At 46.9% G+C, this 15,836-nt stretch overlaps 1 protein-coding gene across 1 annotated transcript; it reads left to right on the top strand.

The window, feature by feature from the left end:
* The first annotated feature begins 5,559 nt into the window (after positions 1 to 5,559).
* Positions 5,560 to 14,031, top strand: LOC143522679 (uncharacterized). The gene is made up of 6 exons (XM_077016426.1): positions 5,560 to 5,711; positions 8,061 to 8,600; positions 10,836 to 10,975; positions 11,228 to 11,462; positions 11,756 to 11,862; positions 12,010 to 14,031. The coding sequence occupies exons 2-6, from the start codon at positions 8,278 to 8,280 to the stop codon at positions 12,960 to 12,962; spliced, it is 1,758 nt and encodes a 585-aa protein (XP_076872541.1). The 5' UTR covers positions 5,560 to 5,711; positions 8,061 to 8,277; the 3' UTR covers positions 12,963 to 14,031.
* Positions 14,032 to 15,836: the final 1,805 nt, after the last annotated feature.

Here is a 15,836-nt window from a genome sequence, read left to right as displayed (position 1 = left end):
AAAACGACACTCTCTCCAATTCTTACACCACACAGTTCCCACCTACACCATGCCCAACTACATCAGCACAGCAAATCTGCTTTTTATCACAGAACATAGAGAGACATCCATCAGACGAGCTGGAAGGGTGCATATTCTTCCCCCGACAGCCATGCATGTTGGGGTTAGGTCACGTCAAGGGGGTGGGCCCTCTCCATCTGCTGAGCTGAGCAGAGAGGAACACACACGCTCTTTATCTGCGCGATCTCTCACACTGTAAATATGTCACCAGAAACCGGCCGGGGGAGGGGTGTGGCGAAGATGAAAGCCTTTCAGAGGGAGAAGAGATGGTTTTTATCGGAACTCAGACTGATAAAGACTCTTTCACCAGACTCTCCACGCTCTGCTTTAGTAGATCTCAGAACCACGTTCTCTCTTAGTCTTGCATACGTGAGATGAAAGGTTTGACCTTTAACACTCCACACATATTTGAGTCCATGCAGCACAAAAACATACATAACCCAAAATCACTCTTCTGCATTCCTTAAAATAAGCCTGTAATATGAAGCATTTAAATGCACATGTGAATGAAGTAAGGCAAGTCTAAATTGTAATAATTATAAAATTAAGATAATTACTATATATATATATATATATATATATATATATATATATATATATATATATTGATATGTTGCTAAACACTAAACACTAAAATAACATCCTAGATCTCAATTAATAAAAATCTTTGAAATCAGTTGAAAATCTCTCATTTCTACCTGTTGTCTGTTCCATTTGCACAAGAGCAGATGAAATTGATTCACAGTGTTGCTTCCTATCTGAACACGAAGTGTGGATGACTTGGAGTTACATTGTGTTTTTAAGTGTTCCCTTTATTTTTTTGAACAGTGTATATATATAGTGTAACTGCCTGTTTCTTTGTGCATATGATAAAATCGTGATGCCTTTGGCTTTAGTGTCAGCTCACCTCTTGGTTGCTCAGCTTACCCCAACATGCTTTGGGTCATATTACTAACCATCACAATGACACAGCAGAAGTGTCCTGAGAATAAAATTTGTGTTGTTAAGTTTGAGGAAGTTGTCCTCTGGGATTTCATATAAAAATAATTAATACATTTATAATATATATTAAAACATTAAGCCATATTTTTACCAATCAATGTAGTACTGACATACCACTAAAATCCTCTAGTCACTTTGACCGCTTTCCCACTTGTTAAAATAACAAGACTGCCCTCTGTTGTCAACCAACAGTACTGCACGTTTCCCACACCCCCTGCAGTCCTCGCAAGATGGCAACGTAAATTGAGACAACATGCATTGCACACTGGCGCCCTCTGCAGGGTGAAGAGGGGGAGACATGTCTGTCGTAATCTCACACATGACCACAATGGCCACACGTCAGGCTGAACAGTTGCTGGGCTGAATTACATAACTGTAGCTGCAGGTGACACAGCATGAACACTTCAGGGCTGGAAGAGTTGGATGTTATCAGTTTGAAAAGGGTTGCTGGTGTTTTTTGTTTTTATTTTACACATTTATTGTCACCGCTGGGTTGGTGGTGAACACCTGCCAGTCTGCAGTGCACAGTAGCAGTGGTGAGGAGAACGAGCCCGAGGACGGATGAACTGTCTTTACTGCCCCTGTCCTTCATATGCACTGTGAGCAACACGTCTTGGTGCTGCTTGTACTTTGGGGGGGAAAGTTACCCGAGTCCAAATGTCCTGAGTCACCATTTGTATTGGATCCAAGGCAGAGGAGCAGGACGCCTCGGGTCCCGCCCCCATTTGAGCAGGACGCCTCGGGTCCCGCCCCCATTTGAGCAGGACGCCTCGGGTCCCGCCCCCATTTGAGCAGGACGCCTCGGGTCCCGCCCCCATTTGAGGAGGACGCCTCGGGTCCCTCCCCCATTTGAGCAGGACGCCTCGGGTCCCGCCCCCATTTGAGCAGGACGACGTCTCGGGTCCCTCCCCCATTTGAGCAGGACGACGCCTCGGGTCCCTCCCCCATTTGAGCAGGACGACGCCTCGGGTCCCTCCCCCATTTGAGCAGGACGCCTCGGGTCCCGCCCCCATTTGAGCGGGACGCCTGGGGTCCCACCCCATTTGAGCGGGACGCCTGGGGTCCCTCCCCCATTTGAGCGGGACGCCTCGGGTCCCGCCCTCATTTGAGCGGGACGCCTCGGGTGCCGCCCACCCTGCTTCTGATTTCATGTATGGAAAATGCAATATTTCAGTCATGAGAGCCACACTGAGAAAACACACAGCTGCCAGAAAGCTCGTGCAGCACCGTGCAGGAAGCCACACGGTTTTGCATGTGTAGAAAACCTTTGCATGTGCGGTGAACTTGGTGACGGTAAAAGACTTTGCTGAACTGTATGTAAATGCTGGCGCGGTAACTAGTGACATGTCACTTCCAAGCGTGAATAATTCCCCAGTTCTTGTGAGATCACTTACATCAACTCCATGTCAACAGCTCCCTGACGACAGGGACAACCAAGGCTTTGTGGGTAGGGACAATTACAAAGCAACCAACCCCCCCCAATCCACCACCACCTGTTTTTATACGGTTAACTGATATCTCCTTATTTCCTGATAGTCAATGCAAAGTTCTTGCCAACTGTTGATCATCATAGCAACAGAAGCCATTCAGGTGCAAACAAAGACCTTTTGGGCATATCAGGTAATGAGTGACCACTTTTGACATGTGACTCACTTCGGCGCCGTGTGGGTGGGTCTCCTGTGTTGAAACCGCCACCGCGTAAACAGCAGCGGCGAGTCAGAGTGGAAATAAAGTCCTGTGCTCCTGCCTTCCTCTTGTTTACTCACTTCTACAACGGGAAACCCCTCCACACTCTCACTCACTGTCACATGCGCTCGCCCGCTCGAGCACACACACACACCCACACTAAGCTGTTTCAGTCTCTGGTAACACACACAAACATTGATAGCTTTCCTGTTTTTGAGGCATCTCAATTCTTCTGGTTTCAGCATAGCGCCACGTTTCCATTCGCTCATCGAGACGACAGCGTGACGTTCTCCACAGCTCAGCTGAGAATGTGGAGATTTATGAGCGCGGAGACACAGACAGGCAGTAACAGGCTAAGCCAAGTTGAACAGAAGATAAAAATAAGACACGCACACACGCGACTGTGTCTCGTTTCAATGGCAAGTGACTCAATCAACAGGGAATAATAATATTATAATAAATTATTATTTTTCCATTTTTGTCAATTGTAATTTTCACCCCAATTGAAATATGTCTTCTGCATTTACCCATCAGTGCAGTGAGAACACCCACACACACACACACACACATTAGTGATTACTAGGGGGCTGTGGTGCACACATGCCCAGAGCGGTGGGCAGCCCTAGATCAGCACCTGGGGAGCAGTTGGGGTTAAGGGCCTTGCTCAAGGGCACCTCAGTCATGGCCTCAGGTCTGGGAATCAAACCCACGACCCTCCAGTCACAAGACCAGTTCCTACCACAGGACCATGACTGCCCCTCCAAAGGGACTTTTGGTCTGGGCATCAATAATGAATGCAAATGAAGTCAACACACAATTTGTTTTCAAAGATGACGAGCAGCTCCCCAACACAGCGTGCTGCAGAACACACCGACCTCCGCCTCCTGATCCAGGCAGAGAAGGTTCCACCGCTGCCTCCCAAAACCTCTCAGCTGGGTAACGTCTTTATGGAGCTGCTTGGTCTTCAGCAGTGAACCGTGACGACTACGTGAATAGACCGGAGATCACGCGAGGTACGACTGCAGCGTCGTCATGAGCGAAGGGGAAGTCCCGATCTTTTATATTACCTAGTGTTACTATAGCGACAGAACTTCTGCCAAAGGAACAGCACTAATCTGGCCCTCACAACACAATAGCCCAAGGCCCCGAGTGCCGATCGTAACGCGTTTTGCCTCTGGCTGCAGTGTCACGCAGTAATTTGTGGACTACTTCCTGGAAACGAAATATCCTCCGGTCGTGTCAGTCGTGCATGCTACTGACGCCATCCTGAACGGGCGTCAGAGCAACAGTGGCGGGCATTGTCACGCGGATTCGGAGGACCCCCTGGGCAGCCTGACACACTCGTATGACCGAGATACGCGAGACGGGAACAAAAGAAGGTCAGAGAAGGACTGAAGGGTTTCACCCAGTGGAGGAATATGTTGTTTTCTTCACCTGTGCCGTCTACCTCATCAGTGCGAAATTGTAGGAACACTGAATTATGGGTCAAGACGTCACTGCACACAGACCTGCAGGAACGAGGTTGGGGGGGAGGGGTGTTTCTGATTAGGCCCCTCCCCCGCTCCCCGATCTGAGCGGAGGTACGACATCTTCCCCAACCCTCAACCGCTACTTAAACACTTCGATCAGCCCCTGTGCCCCCCATGTAAACATCTTGATGAGCTCTGAGGGCCACCATGTAAACACCTCGACCTCCCTGAACCACTTGTTAAACACTTCAATCAGGCCTGCGCTACCACGTAAACACCTTTTTAAATCACAACGCCCGATATCCACACGTGCGTCGCCTTCAGCGGGAGCACAGCGGAAGCGCTGTGCTGTACGAGGTCAAAGACCATTCATACAAAGAACACAATGCACCGTTCGGTACACGATTACCAGCAGGAAGACAGCTAGCGCTGTTTACCATAGAAAAGAGCACAGTCACTCCCACAGGAACAAGTTTAATTAAATCTGACTGATTTCAACCTTTGGTCTAAGGTAACCATAATCCTGTGGTGAAACGTGCCCAGAATACTTCTTTAGTGAATAATAAGTCGTTAAATCTTCTGAAGATGATAAGAACAGCATGAGGAAAAGGGTGTCCAGTTCTATTTGAGGGAGTTTCAATCAGGTATTTCACTTTTCTGCCATGTCATCTGAGGTTGTTAATGTCCTTCAGGTGGTGTCACCAAATCCTTATATACGTCACATTCACATGACGTTTTGATAGCTTGAAAGAATGCTATCAATTGTGTGTATACACACACACACACACACACACACAACCGACCACGTGCAGTGTAGACTAGGAAACACTTAGTCAAACCCACACAAGCACGAGCTGTCAGGGCTTTCTGGTTAGCAATCATTCACTCGGCCGCCTGTAATGGACTGAGCGTCTGTCAGAGGCTCCCTGCATTCCTGACACGCTTTTGAGTGTGTGCGAGCATGACGTGTCCTCCATCAGCCAGCGCCGAGCCGGGGGCAGAAACTTGGGGCGTTTGTCTCCGCAAGGCTCAGCGCTTGAAATGCACTGTGGGAAATGAGCAGAAACAGCCAGGTCTTTAGTTTCATCACAAAACTTGGTCAGGTTCCCCGTTTAAGTCGTGATATGCTACCTTAGCATTGTGTGTGCGTGCACGATTCACTCCAGGAAAGCCACCAAAGGGGGCAGAGAAAACAAAAAACCTCTGATACTGAAACTGCTTCAGGAAGAATGCATATGTGTACGAGAGAGAGAGAGAGAGAGAGAGAGAGAGAGAGAGAGAGAGAGAGAGAGAGAGAGAGAGAGAGAGAGAGAGAGAGAGAGAGAGAGAAAATGAATTTTCTCTTTAGCTTCCTTGCTGGTATTATGTGCAGTCATATTTAACTTTGACTTCCTCATATGCATGTACACTTGACACGAGCTCATTCTCAGAGTAACTCAGAGAGGAGACACACACAGTCCCACAGGTATCCTCAGCACCCGTCCGAGCCAGACTGTAAGTACAAGTGTATTCACTTCACTAATGACAGTTTAACATAACCTAATTTTATAGTCTTACATTTGTTGTTAGGCATGTTTTGCTCCGTGATGGCATTAATAATGGATGTGATATTGAGTAGAACAAAACCTGTTACACCTCCTTCTGCCGAGGCATGAAAAGTCTAATTACTAGATTGCTGTGAGATTTTGACCGGCAGCAGTTGAAGTCTTGACACTGACAGTTGAGAAGTTACATTTAGCACAATAATCCTATAGTGTTATGCATACGTTACCTCCTACAGTGGATCTGACCTTTCTGTGTATTTTCTGGGAGTTTACAGTGTACATTAGTTTTGACTAGAAAGTGTGTTATAGTTATGACTCTGCATATAGGTGCATAGTTAAGGATGCTGGCGAGATGTGTAGGTGTACAAGACATCTGAAGTTTATCAGATGCTTCATCAGACAGCGAGTTAACAGATGAATGAAGCTCAGTAAGGCGGGTGATCGTTGCAACTGACACTGCTGTCTGCCTACAACGCAAAATAAGAAACAATGAGAAACGATCACGATGTGAGTGTTGGAGACATATTAACAGTGTCTCACTGAGAGAAGACCAAGATACGGATGTGGTTGAATCAGAAGACTCTGACGCACATACAAGAAGAAAAAAAAAAATTCTCTCTTCAGACTGTGCGAAATACACGTACGCACCATTGATTCTGAATCCAGTGACATAATAGAAGAAATCTGGTCTGAAGCAGACTATAGAGACGGTTAAAATATTTAAACAAAAGGGACAGACCACAGAAACGAATGCTAGAGGAGCCGCGCTCAGGCTAGCGTGGTCTTTATCTCATGCTGGCTAGCGAGGTCTGCATCTAACGCTGGGTAGCATAGTCTGCATCAAACACAGGCTAGCATAGTCTTTCCATCACATAGCCTATGCTAGCGTAGTCTATCTCACAAAGGCTAGCATGGTCTTTATCTCCAACAGGCTAGCGTAGACTTTATCTCAGACAGGCTAGCGTGGTCTTTATCTCAAACAGACATGACAGACAGCTGGGGGTGTGGCCAAAGGACACTGACTAGCCAAGCATGCTGGTATTTCTAAAGGTGGTTCCTGTCACATTCTTTTGTGTAGAAGAGCTAAACTTAGCCACAAGGAAAATGTGAGTCTTAAACCAAACCTCAAGACCTATTGCATCATCCCAGGGACAGAGCAGTGAAGCTAAGTTTATCAGAAGATAAATTATAAGATAATGTACTATTTTAAAAATGACAATCTCTAAAAAAGTAGTGAAATGACAATGTTTGTTCATGGACAGCTCATCTTGAGGAAGGCGACTGGACTGGCTTCTCCCTGGACCATATGGTCACAACCGCTCAGTCTAGGCAGCACACTATCTAGACAGGAAGTCCAGTGAAAAATCAGGTCTCCCAGGCATTCTCCAGCCAATCAGTGTGGACACGTGTGGAGGTTATGTAAGCCACCCCATCTCACTGAGCTTCTATCATAACCCGTGAGCATGCTGTTTAAATGAATTGTACATACCTCATATTTGAGATAAATACGCTTAAAATCATTTTTAATAATGTGACTGCTAAGTGCTACATCAGCTAGTCAAGACTGCTCGGTGTGGGGGATTTATTCAATGCTGGGTTCACTGGACAGGTTACAGAGCTGGACTGTTGTCTTGGCAACACGGTCAGGCTGCACGTCAATTTCAAAGTACATTCCCTCCAAACTTTTCAAGGTGTCTGGAACAGAGACTTAACTCCATCGGTCTGAGCAGCTACTCCGAGCTCTCAATAGATGCCTTAACAAAGAGCCGTACAGAGTGTGTATCGTTAATGGGCCATTTCTGTTTTACATATTACACTTATAAAAGGTTTCACCCTGAAACACAGGGAGGGGGTCAGGGACTTTCCAGCAATTCATTATGTAGACACCCCCCCCCCCCCCCCCCCCCCCCCCCCCCCCCCCCCCCCCAATCTGATTTTCACTACACTATTACTGTATCATACAGTGCAGGCAATTGTTGAAAATAATTGAGTATTGGAGAAACAAACTTCCCCCAGTGCTGACGTAAGCAAGCCTGAATACAGAAACTATGGCAACGCAACCACACTGATCAGCACAGTAGAGGACTCCTTCTCTTTTTCGGCGGTATCTTTATGACGAGCGTGTGTGCTGTTGCATAAATCTGGCAGAAATAGCAGGGGGGTGGAGGGAAGTAGAGAGCATAGGAGAGAGTGAGAGAGAGAGAGAGAGAGAGAGAGCAAGATCAAAAACATTGCATGCATGAGTGAAGGGAGTTTGAAAAGTCCCTAACTGTTCTGCAATGTTTCTGTGTTTACCCAGAGAGATCCCGCCCCCTCATACACACACACACACTCATCTCTTCCACAAACAGTGGCCACCACCGTGGAAACGAGACAGACAGACAGAGCGAGGGCGGCTCAGAGGATTCCCCATCAAGACAAAGACAGCCGGGGACAACCACCAACCCCCGACACACGATCCTCAAAGCAGGCGTTGGCCACCGGCAAGCAAGGACCCAGCTCCCCGGAGTGGTAACATGGACTGGCAGCAGGGCAAAGTGAGGCATTTTGTGAAGCTCGGCTACTCCCAGTCGGACATCCTCAGGGTCCTAAAGAGTCTAGACCATGGGGCTCAGACCAACGAAATACTGGAGGAGCTTATAAAAACCTGCCGCACTACCGGCGTCGGCCTGGCGGGGGCGGAGAGGGCCCCGAGCGGCGGCACTTTACTCGTGCCCCGAGGATGCAGTTCTCCCCAGCAGCACGTGTGCGCCGACGCACACGGTCAGCAGCACGCGACCCACGACGCGTCCTGCCGCTTCAGGCCCGTGGTCATAGACGGAAGTAACGTGGCAATAAGGTGAGTGGCTCCCGGGCGGTGGAATAACCTTCCACTGGCGGTCCAATCAGAGCACCCTGCTCTCTTTCAAGGCAGACTTGGACCAAATTTTGCAGAGTATTTTAAATGAAATGACCCCTAATTACGCACTTATGGGAAAATCTACTGATCAAATAAACTATTAGCACTTAGTAAAACTTGTTGGGAGTCTGTGTAGGCATCAGCATTGACTGTGGTGTCGAGCAGTGTCTTAGTTCAACGCTATCTGGCATTCCGACCTACAGCAGTGGCAGGGATGCATTCTGTGAGCAGCAAATTTCAATGCAGTGCAGCCATAACTTCTGTTGCAGCCTATAAAAAGTCAACAATAGACCAGGCACTGCCAAATCAGTCCTAGAAGGGTAAAAATGAATCTAGTTTTAGCTTTGTATATCTGCTGAAACCCCGTGGAGATATGTTAGCGAGACACGTCCCTTGCTCTGCAATGCGTTGTGGGTGACCGAGTCAGGTACACTGCAATGCTTTAAAGATGCTTGTTTTACACGCGTATTATTAGTTTATTTTTTCGCATCGATCTTTCGCGTGCTACTTGAATTCATCAGCTGATTTCTTGTTTGCACACTGACTGCGTTAATGACCTCATGACACTTTTGTGGTAGGAATATCTTACTTGCAGCTCCCTTCAGTACGTGCAACAATTGTCATGGTGTCCGGGTTACGATCTGTGCAAAGGAAGTTCAATGGCACCTCAATGGCACCTTGCGCACTCTGGCAATAACGCTGCATTGCGCGTTTTTTGTTTTCGAAGTAGGACGTGTTGACCAAATGACGACTCCGAATCTCAGTGGTGACGGTCTGGACCGTTTGCAAAACGTTTACTGCACAGCAGCAGACGCAGATCGGCTTCCTTAACAACGACCGAGTTATTTATTTAGCACAGTGCTTCCTGCCTCGCTGTTTTGATTTGAGCTTTTTTTCTCGGTCTGGTGTGGGCTGTATGCACAGCAACCCCCAGCTTCCTGACACTGGTTACAAAGGGGAAGGCCCAGGCTGGGTTACTGTAGTGCACACAGTATTGGCGGGTATTTCCATGTATATACTGAGAACTCAGGATTTACTGCCACCTTAGATAATTTATGGTTATCTTAATGACATTTTCATCATTGCCACCCAAGATGATCGATTGATTGTGGATGTGATGTTTTGCTGCTTTCGCACATGGAAGCCAACGACCATCCAGATCTGGTAAAGCAGGCCGTGGTAAGAGGGACCGTGCACAGTAAATCACATCAGTTGTGTCAAAATCGTGTCGCGTAGCAGCAGGAAGCAAGAATGCACCTGGGGAGGAGGAGCAGCTTAGCAAACAACCTGGCAACCCAGAGCCGATCACCCATGCATGAGACCAGACTACAGTTTAAGATCCACAGGAGAACGTCTAGAAAAGGACAATGTCTCAAGTCCAGATTCTACACTTTATGCTTGGTTTAACTGTTATGTCAAGTGTTCTAGAGTTCAGAAAATACACCCCCCTCCACACACACACACAGAAAATTGCAGTCCTATTTAATTTACTGATACAGGGCTCAAAACATCTTCTGAGACCAAATCAGCCGAGGTGCCCCAGGGTTCAGTCAGGTCCACGGTACGCTAGTAATGTCAGTTCTAGATAAGGATCTGCTGTGGCACAACGCTGGTTAACCACACTGAAAGGATGGATATCTTCAACAGAGCAATGCCTACAAGCAAGCACCGTGACTCACTGCTGCTACCAACCACAGAGACCAAAGAGACCCATTCCTTGGCAGTTGGGGACGAGGGGTGTGTGAGGGAGAAACCCATACATGCTCACACACTCGCACACACCAACACGATGACACAGTGCAGGCATAGTGCACTGAACACAGAATACTCTGGGCCTTGGGGTGAGATTTAAATCATCATGGCAGCTCTCTAATCACAGAGGCTGAGACTGAACTTAAGCCACCAAGAGAACAAACAAACGCACGCCATGTTCACCGCCGCAAAAAAACGGTTCTGAAAGCGAAAGCTCAAACAGGGTGCGTGACCCACTCAGGAAAACAAACTGTTCATCTGGCGTCCTGCACAGGGTCCTTAAAGACGTATGTCTTTGTTGTTATTCCAGTGAAATGAGAACTTTTCTTGTAAAAAAAAACAAAACAAAACACAATGGAAACGTAGTCGGCTGCCAAAGGCGATGCTTATCACCCCTCTGACCAAAACATTGTTGTTTTGCAGCCACGGGAACAAGCAGGTGTTCTCGTGCCGGGGTATCCAGCTCGCCGTGCAGTGGTTCTGGGATCGTGGCATACGCGACATCACCGTCTTCGTGCCTCTATGGAGGAAGGAGCAGTCGCGTCCGGAGGCTCCCATCACAGGTGGGACACGCCCACTCAACACCTTTACTCAGGCCGTTCCAGCCTCTGTTCAGGTTGGACACCTTAACCTGCAAACTAGCGAAGGAACTCATGGAGCAGTTATTCACTGATGAGTTTTTCTGCAAACGTGTGCCAGTTCATTACTGTTGTTACGCAAAATAGTGTTAATAGTTTTAGGTAACACTACATACATTTAGCCTACATTTAACTACATGGCATGTAATAATATGTGGTCTTGTTTGTTGTCTCCAGATCAACACATACTCAATGAGCTGGAGAGCAGAAACATCCTTGTTTACACACCTTCGCGCTGCATTAAGGGTAAAAGGGTCGTGTGCTACGACGACCGCTACATCGTCAAACTGGCCTACGATTCGGACGGCATCATCGTGTCCAACGACAACTACCGCGACCTGCAGCTGGAAAAACCGCAGTGGAAGAAGTTCATCGAGGAGAGGCTCCTGATGTACACTTTCGTCAATGACATGTACGCCACTGCATCGTACAAAACACAGCTGCACGATCTCCAAAAACAACGGCCGAAAATGGCGCACAAGAGTTTCCTTCAGTGACGTTTACCGTCAAATCCCTCATTGCCTAGTAGCTCAGCCTGCATAGTGAAACCCTGACACCACCTTCATTAGAAATGCATGAAAAGATGTTTTAATTTCTTCTCATCTCAAACCTTTCTAGCTATATAATGCTTTGTTTGACTTCTCGCACCGAGGCGGACAGAATGGACAGGGGATAAAAGTCTTTTTCCTTTGCCTTTCATTCAAGGTTCATGCCACCAGATGATCCACTGGGGAGAAATGGGCCAACAATTGAGAACTTCTTAAGGAAGAAGCCAACAGGGTCTGAAAACAAGCATCAACACTGCCCTTATGGTAAGGCACCAGTTTTACAGAAGAGTGCTCATATGCTCAGCAGTGATCAAAGTGGTCCTTTAAAAAAATAAAATGCCAAAAAACAAAGACAAACACAGGTGCTACTGTGTGGGAAACAACTGAATGTTTTCAATTTGTTCTCCCCAGGAAAGAAATGCACGTATGGGGTGAAGTGCAAGTTCTACCACCCGGAGCGCTCCAAACAAACACAGCTCTCCGTAGCGGACGAGCTCAGAGCCAAGAGTCAGCCAGTCAGCGACACCAAGGAATCTTCTCCGGCCACGCACCTCACAAACGATCCCTTCCCAAACACCTTCCTCAGATACACAGATGACCCTGCCAACGACCCCACCCTGCTCACAACACACGAGGCCGCGTTCTTACAGTCCGCAATGCGCCCGGATGACCTGGCCTGCATCCTGTCCAATCTCGACCTCTACAACAGCCCGAGAGACACAACGAGAAGTCCCACCAACCTGCAGAGGTCCCTCCCGTCCTTGTGCAATAGCGAGGACGACGACAGCTCCATGGAGAGCTTCTGGTCCCGCCCTTACTACAGTGACTCCGCCCTTCAAACCTCAGTGGCCTCTAGTAGCAGGTGTGTGGCAGGAAACGGAAGCGATCACTGCTTGTCCAGCTGTTCTCATACGGTGCCCAGGCGGGCACATACCCCCGAGCCGTCACGCCCACACTTTCGCTCTGGCACGGAGTCATTTTCGCCGTGTCTACACGCCTACTGCGATATGAGCCTTAGCTACGCCCACACCCCTCACCCGCTCTACGGACACAAATCCCACAACCCCTACAACAGTGTGGCGCCCTGGTTTTACCAGGAACCCCTACGCTACTCCGCACCATCGGGCCTACAAGGAAGCTACGGCGGGTCACCAGAGGTCAACTGGGCGCGCCACCCGGCCGGGGACAGCGACGAGCACGAACAAGTGACCGACAGGAGGCGGGACGTGAGGGCGCAGCTCAGCACCCTCTTCCCTCACAACATAGTGGACCGGGTCATGAGCATGCACCCGCACACGCTCGACACCGCGGAGCTGATCACGCTCGTGCTCAAATACAGGAACAGCCAGATCGCGGTGAAGTGAGTGGAGATCTGAAGGAGCCATCACAAGAACTCGGTTCAACAAGTGTGGGTCGAGTTAGAAGCATTACCCTGTTCAGCTCGGCACCCGTGTGTAGTGTGTAGCAACCAGGGGTGAGTTTCCCGAAACGTTCGTAGCGCTAAGTACTTCTTAACCTCGTACGTTTCATACGAGGTTACAAAGTACTTAGCGCTACGAACGTTTCGGGAAACGCACCCCAGAACAATAGTTGGTTTCCAATAGTCCAGACAGGGAATAAATGTAGCATTTTAGTTATTAACGGGTACTGACAAAAGTGAAACATTTTTGTACAGAATACTTTTTATTTGATCCCCATCTGGGTTAAAGGACCGGAGTCAACATGCCTAGTAAATAGTAACTTAGTAAATGGAAAGTATCTGAGTTCATGATGATCCATATGTCCATTTCACACAACATTTCCTGTTCTTCCACACATCTGTATGTAGATGGGAGTCCCATGTGCTGGCATCATACAAGGACTCAATGAATGTATTTTTGGAGGAGATAATCGCAAAAAATGCCTGAGAATTACTGACAATGATTATGGGATGGTTAACATAATGCTAACTGCTCTATTAATTTCGATTCACTGGTATCAATGTTAGTCGTTTTTCTTTTCTTTTCTTTTAATGTAAATATAATTACGGAAGTACTTTCACAGAGTAAAAGTAAACATTCTGACTGAGCTTTATGGCTGTGGAAGAGGAACCGTGAAACCCAGGGCAGAAGCTTCAGACTGTTACAGAACCACTAGGCAGCAGGTTCTGCCAATGCGGGCCTTGTAGCTGTGACACAAAAAGGTAAGCTCAAAAAGACGCACTAGGAAACCTCCACCCACTGGTGTAGGAAAGCAAGTCACCAGCGGCCAAGACGCTTCTAACATCACAGCAGTGTGCGTTGGTTTGTAACCTCAAAATGAGGCTGTGTTACTGCTAAGCAGTGTGGTACACCCAGCACAAAAACAAAACAAAAACAGCACCCCCCCCCCCCCCCCCCCATGTAAACCTTACTGCTACCTGAACTGTTCACATGTGCTTCAAATGTGCTATTACATGCCAACATTAAAATTATTTATTTATTTAAAAAACGATTGGTTTTTATACTGCACTCAAAACCTCCCATTTAAAAACAACATTCCAATTCAAAACTAGGAGGTTATCAGAAGAGTCCCAGAGAACCTCACACACACAGAAGAGACGTGCTCCCGGGCCTACTAGAATATCAGAATACTAAACACACGATTTAGAATCGTGGCTCTGGTCTCCGTCCCGAAGGCTCTTGCTTCGCTGCAGAAGACATCTTAGTATCACTGGCCAAATAAACTGGTCCTGAGAAGCTAGTACAGATGGGTTTTCTGAGGATACCCTAATGAGGTCCTCAGGGGCACAAGGTTTTCCAGTAGCGAATCAGCAGCTCTACAAAAGCATTCTGCACGTATGGTAGATTTAGCAAAGCTCCCAGTGGTCAACTCAGAGCCAGTCCAAATCCCTGCAATGCAGCAACCACTTCTGCAACTCATTTAAAAACATACAGCAACAGTGTCTTAGAGCACCTTTAGAGCTTGTACTAGACTACACCAGGGTTATAGTTAAACCATGTTATAATAAACATCACATTGAAGAGCCCCTACCAGACTACACCATGTTATAATAAACACCACATCGAAGACCCCCCATCAACACCACTAAACACCACTTTTTTATGACACCCCCCCCCCCCACAAAAAAAAAAAAACAAACGTGTTTGTGTGTAAGCATGCATGCAAATGATGGTCACATTCTTCAAGAGAGGTTGGCCTCATGAGAATTTATATGAAATACGTGGATCAGTTTCTCACTCTCATGATGAATATCGCCACCATTTACAATACAAGTAATAAAGCACATATTGCTGTAAAGCCCGATACTGACCTCTAGTGGACAGAAAGTGTTTCACTCAGCTCACGACCCATGCAACTTCACATCAACAACAAAACTGATTCAACAATTCAGAATATCTTGTTTATTTTTACAAATAACTTATAAAGACTGCTTTAGATATCCAAATAATTTCTTTCCCCTCCCCACACAAAAGTTGAACCTCAAAATGTAAATGGTATCTCCCTCTGTGAGCTGCAAACAATGTGAGTTTACTGGGGTTCCTCAGACATAAGTGCGTCAGAAACTATTACGAATGTCTGAGAGATCTTCCTCTTTCCGCGGACTTTGTTTCTTACCCAGGTGAAAAAGAACCCAGGGGTCAATTTCCAATGAACAACTCGCAGTAGAAAAGTGTTAAAACATTATTGTGATTTTCGTACTACTGTGTGATACATTTTAAAAGGCAAATGTTTCGTAATCCAATGATGAGCCTAAATGGGGTCAGAGACACCAGCAATTCAGGCTGTTTATAGTGATCATATTGACCTCATCGCTGCACAGATTATTCATCCAGTAAAACTTTTAATAGGGCCACATAGTCAGGCAGTATGACGTAGAACTGCAAATGACACTTCACATCATAACGCAGCAGATAATCTCTTCCAAAGTTAAGGTAAAATTAATAAGATAAACATTTTAAAACATCATGATGGCCTGGCATGGGAGACTGGTAATTAAATCTATGAAGAAAGAAAAAAAAAAAAAAAAAAAAAAAAACTAATCAAAAACAAAAGAAACTCAATAAATCCAAGGCACGTTTTGGCATGAAACACAGCGTCTCTCGGGCGAGCTTCCACTTAAGGCACAAGATGGCAACTTTGGCTTTGCACAGAAACGCTGCCTCCCAAACTCTGGCCAACTGATCCGTGCCGCTTGTGAGGGTAACCCTCTTACAATAGAAAAAAACAACAAACAAACAAAAAAATGATGCCCTTTT

Source organism: Brachyhypopomus gauderio, chromosome 9 (assembly GCF_052324685.1).
Source record: "Brachyhypopomus gauderio isolate BG-103 chromosome 9, BGAUD_0.2, whole genome shotgun sequence".
Lineage (NCBI taxonomy): Eukaryota > Metazoa > Chordata > Actinopteri > Gymnotiformes > Hypopomidae > Brachyhypopomus > Brachyhypopomus gauderio.
The sequence above is the reverse complement of the archived record's forward strand: the minus strand, read 5'-3'. Positions and strand labels throughout refer to the sequence as shown.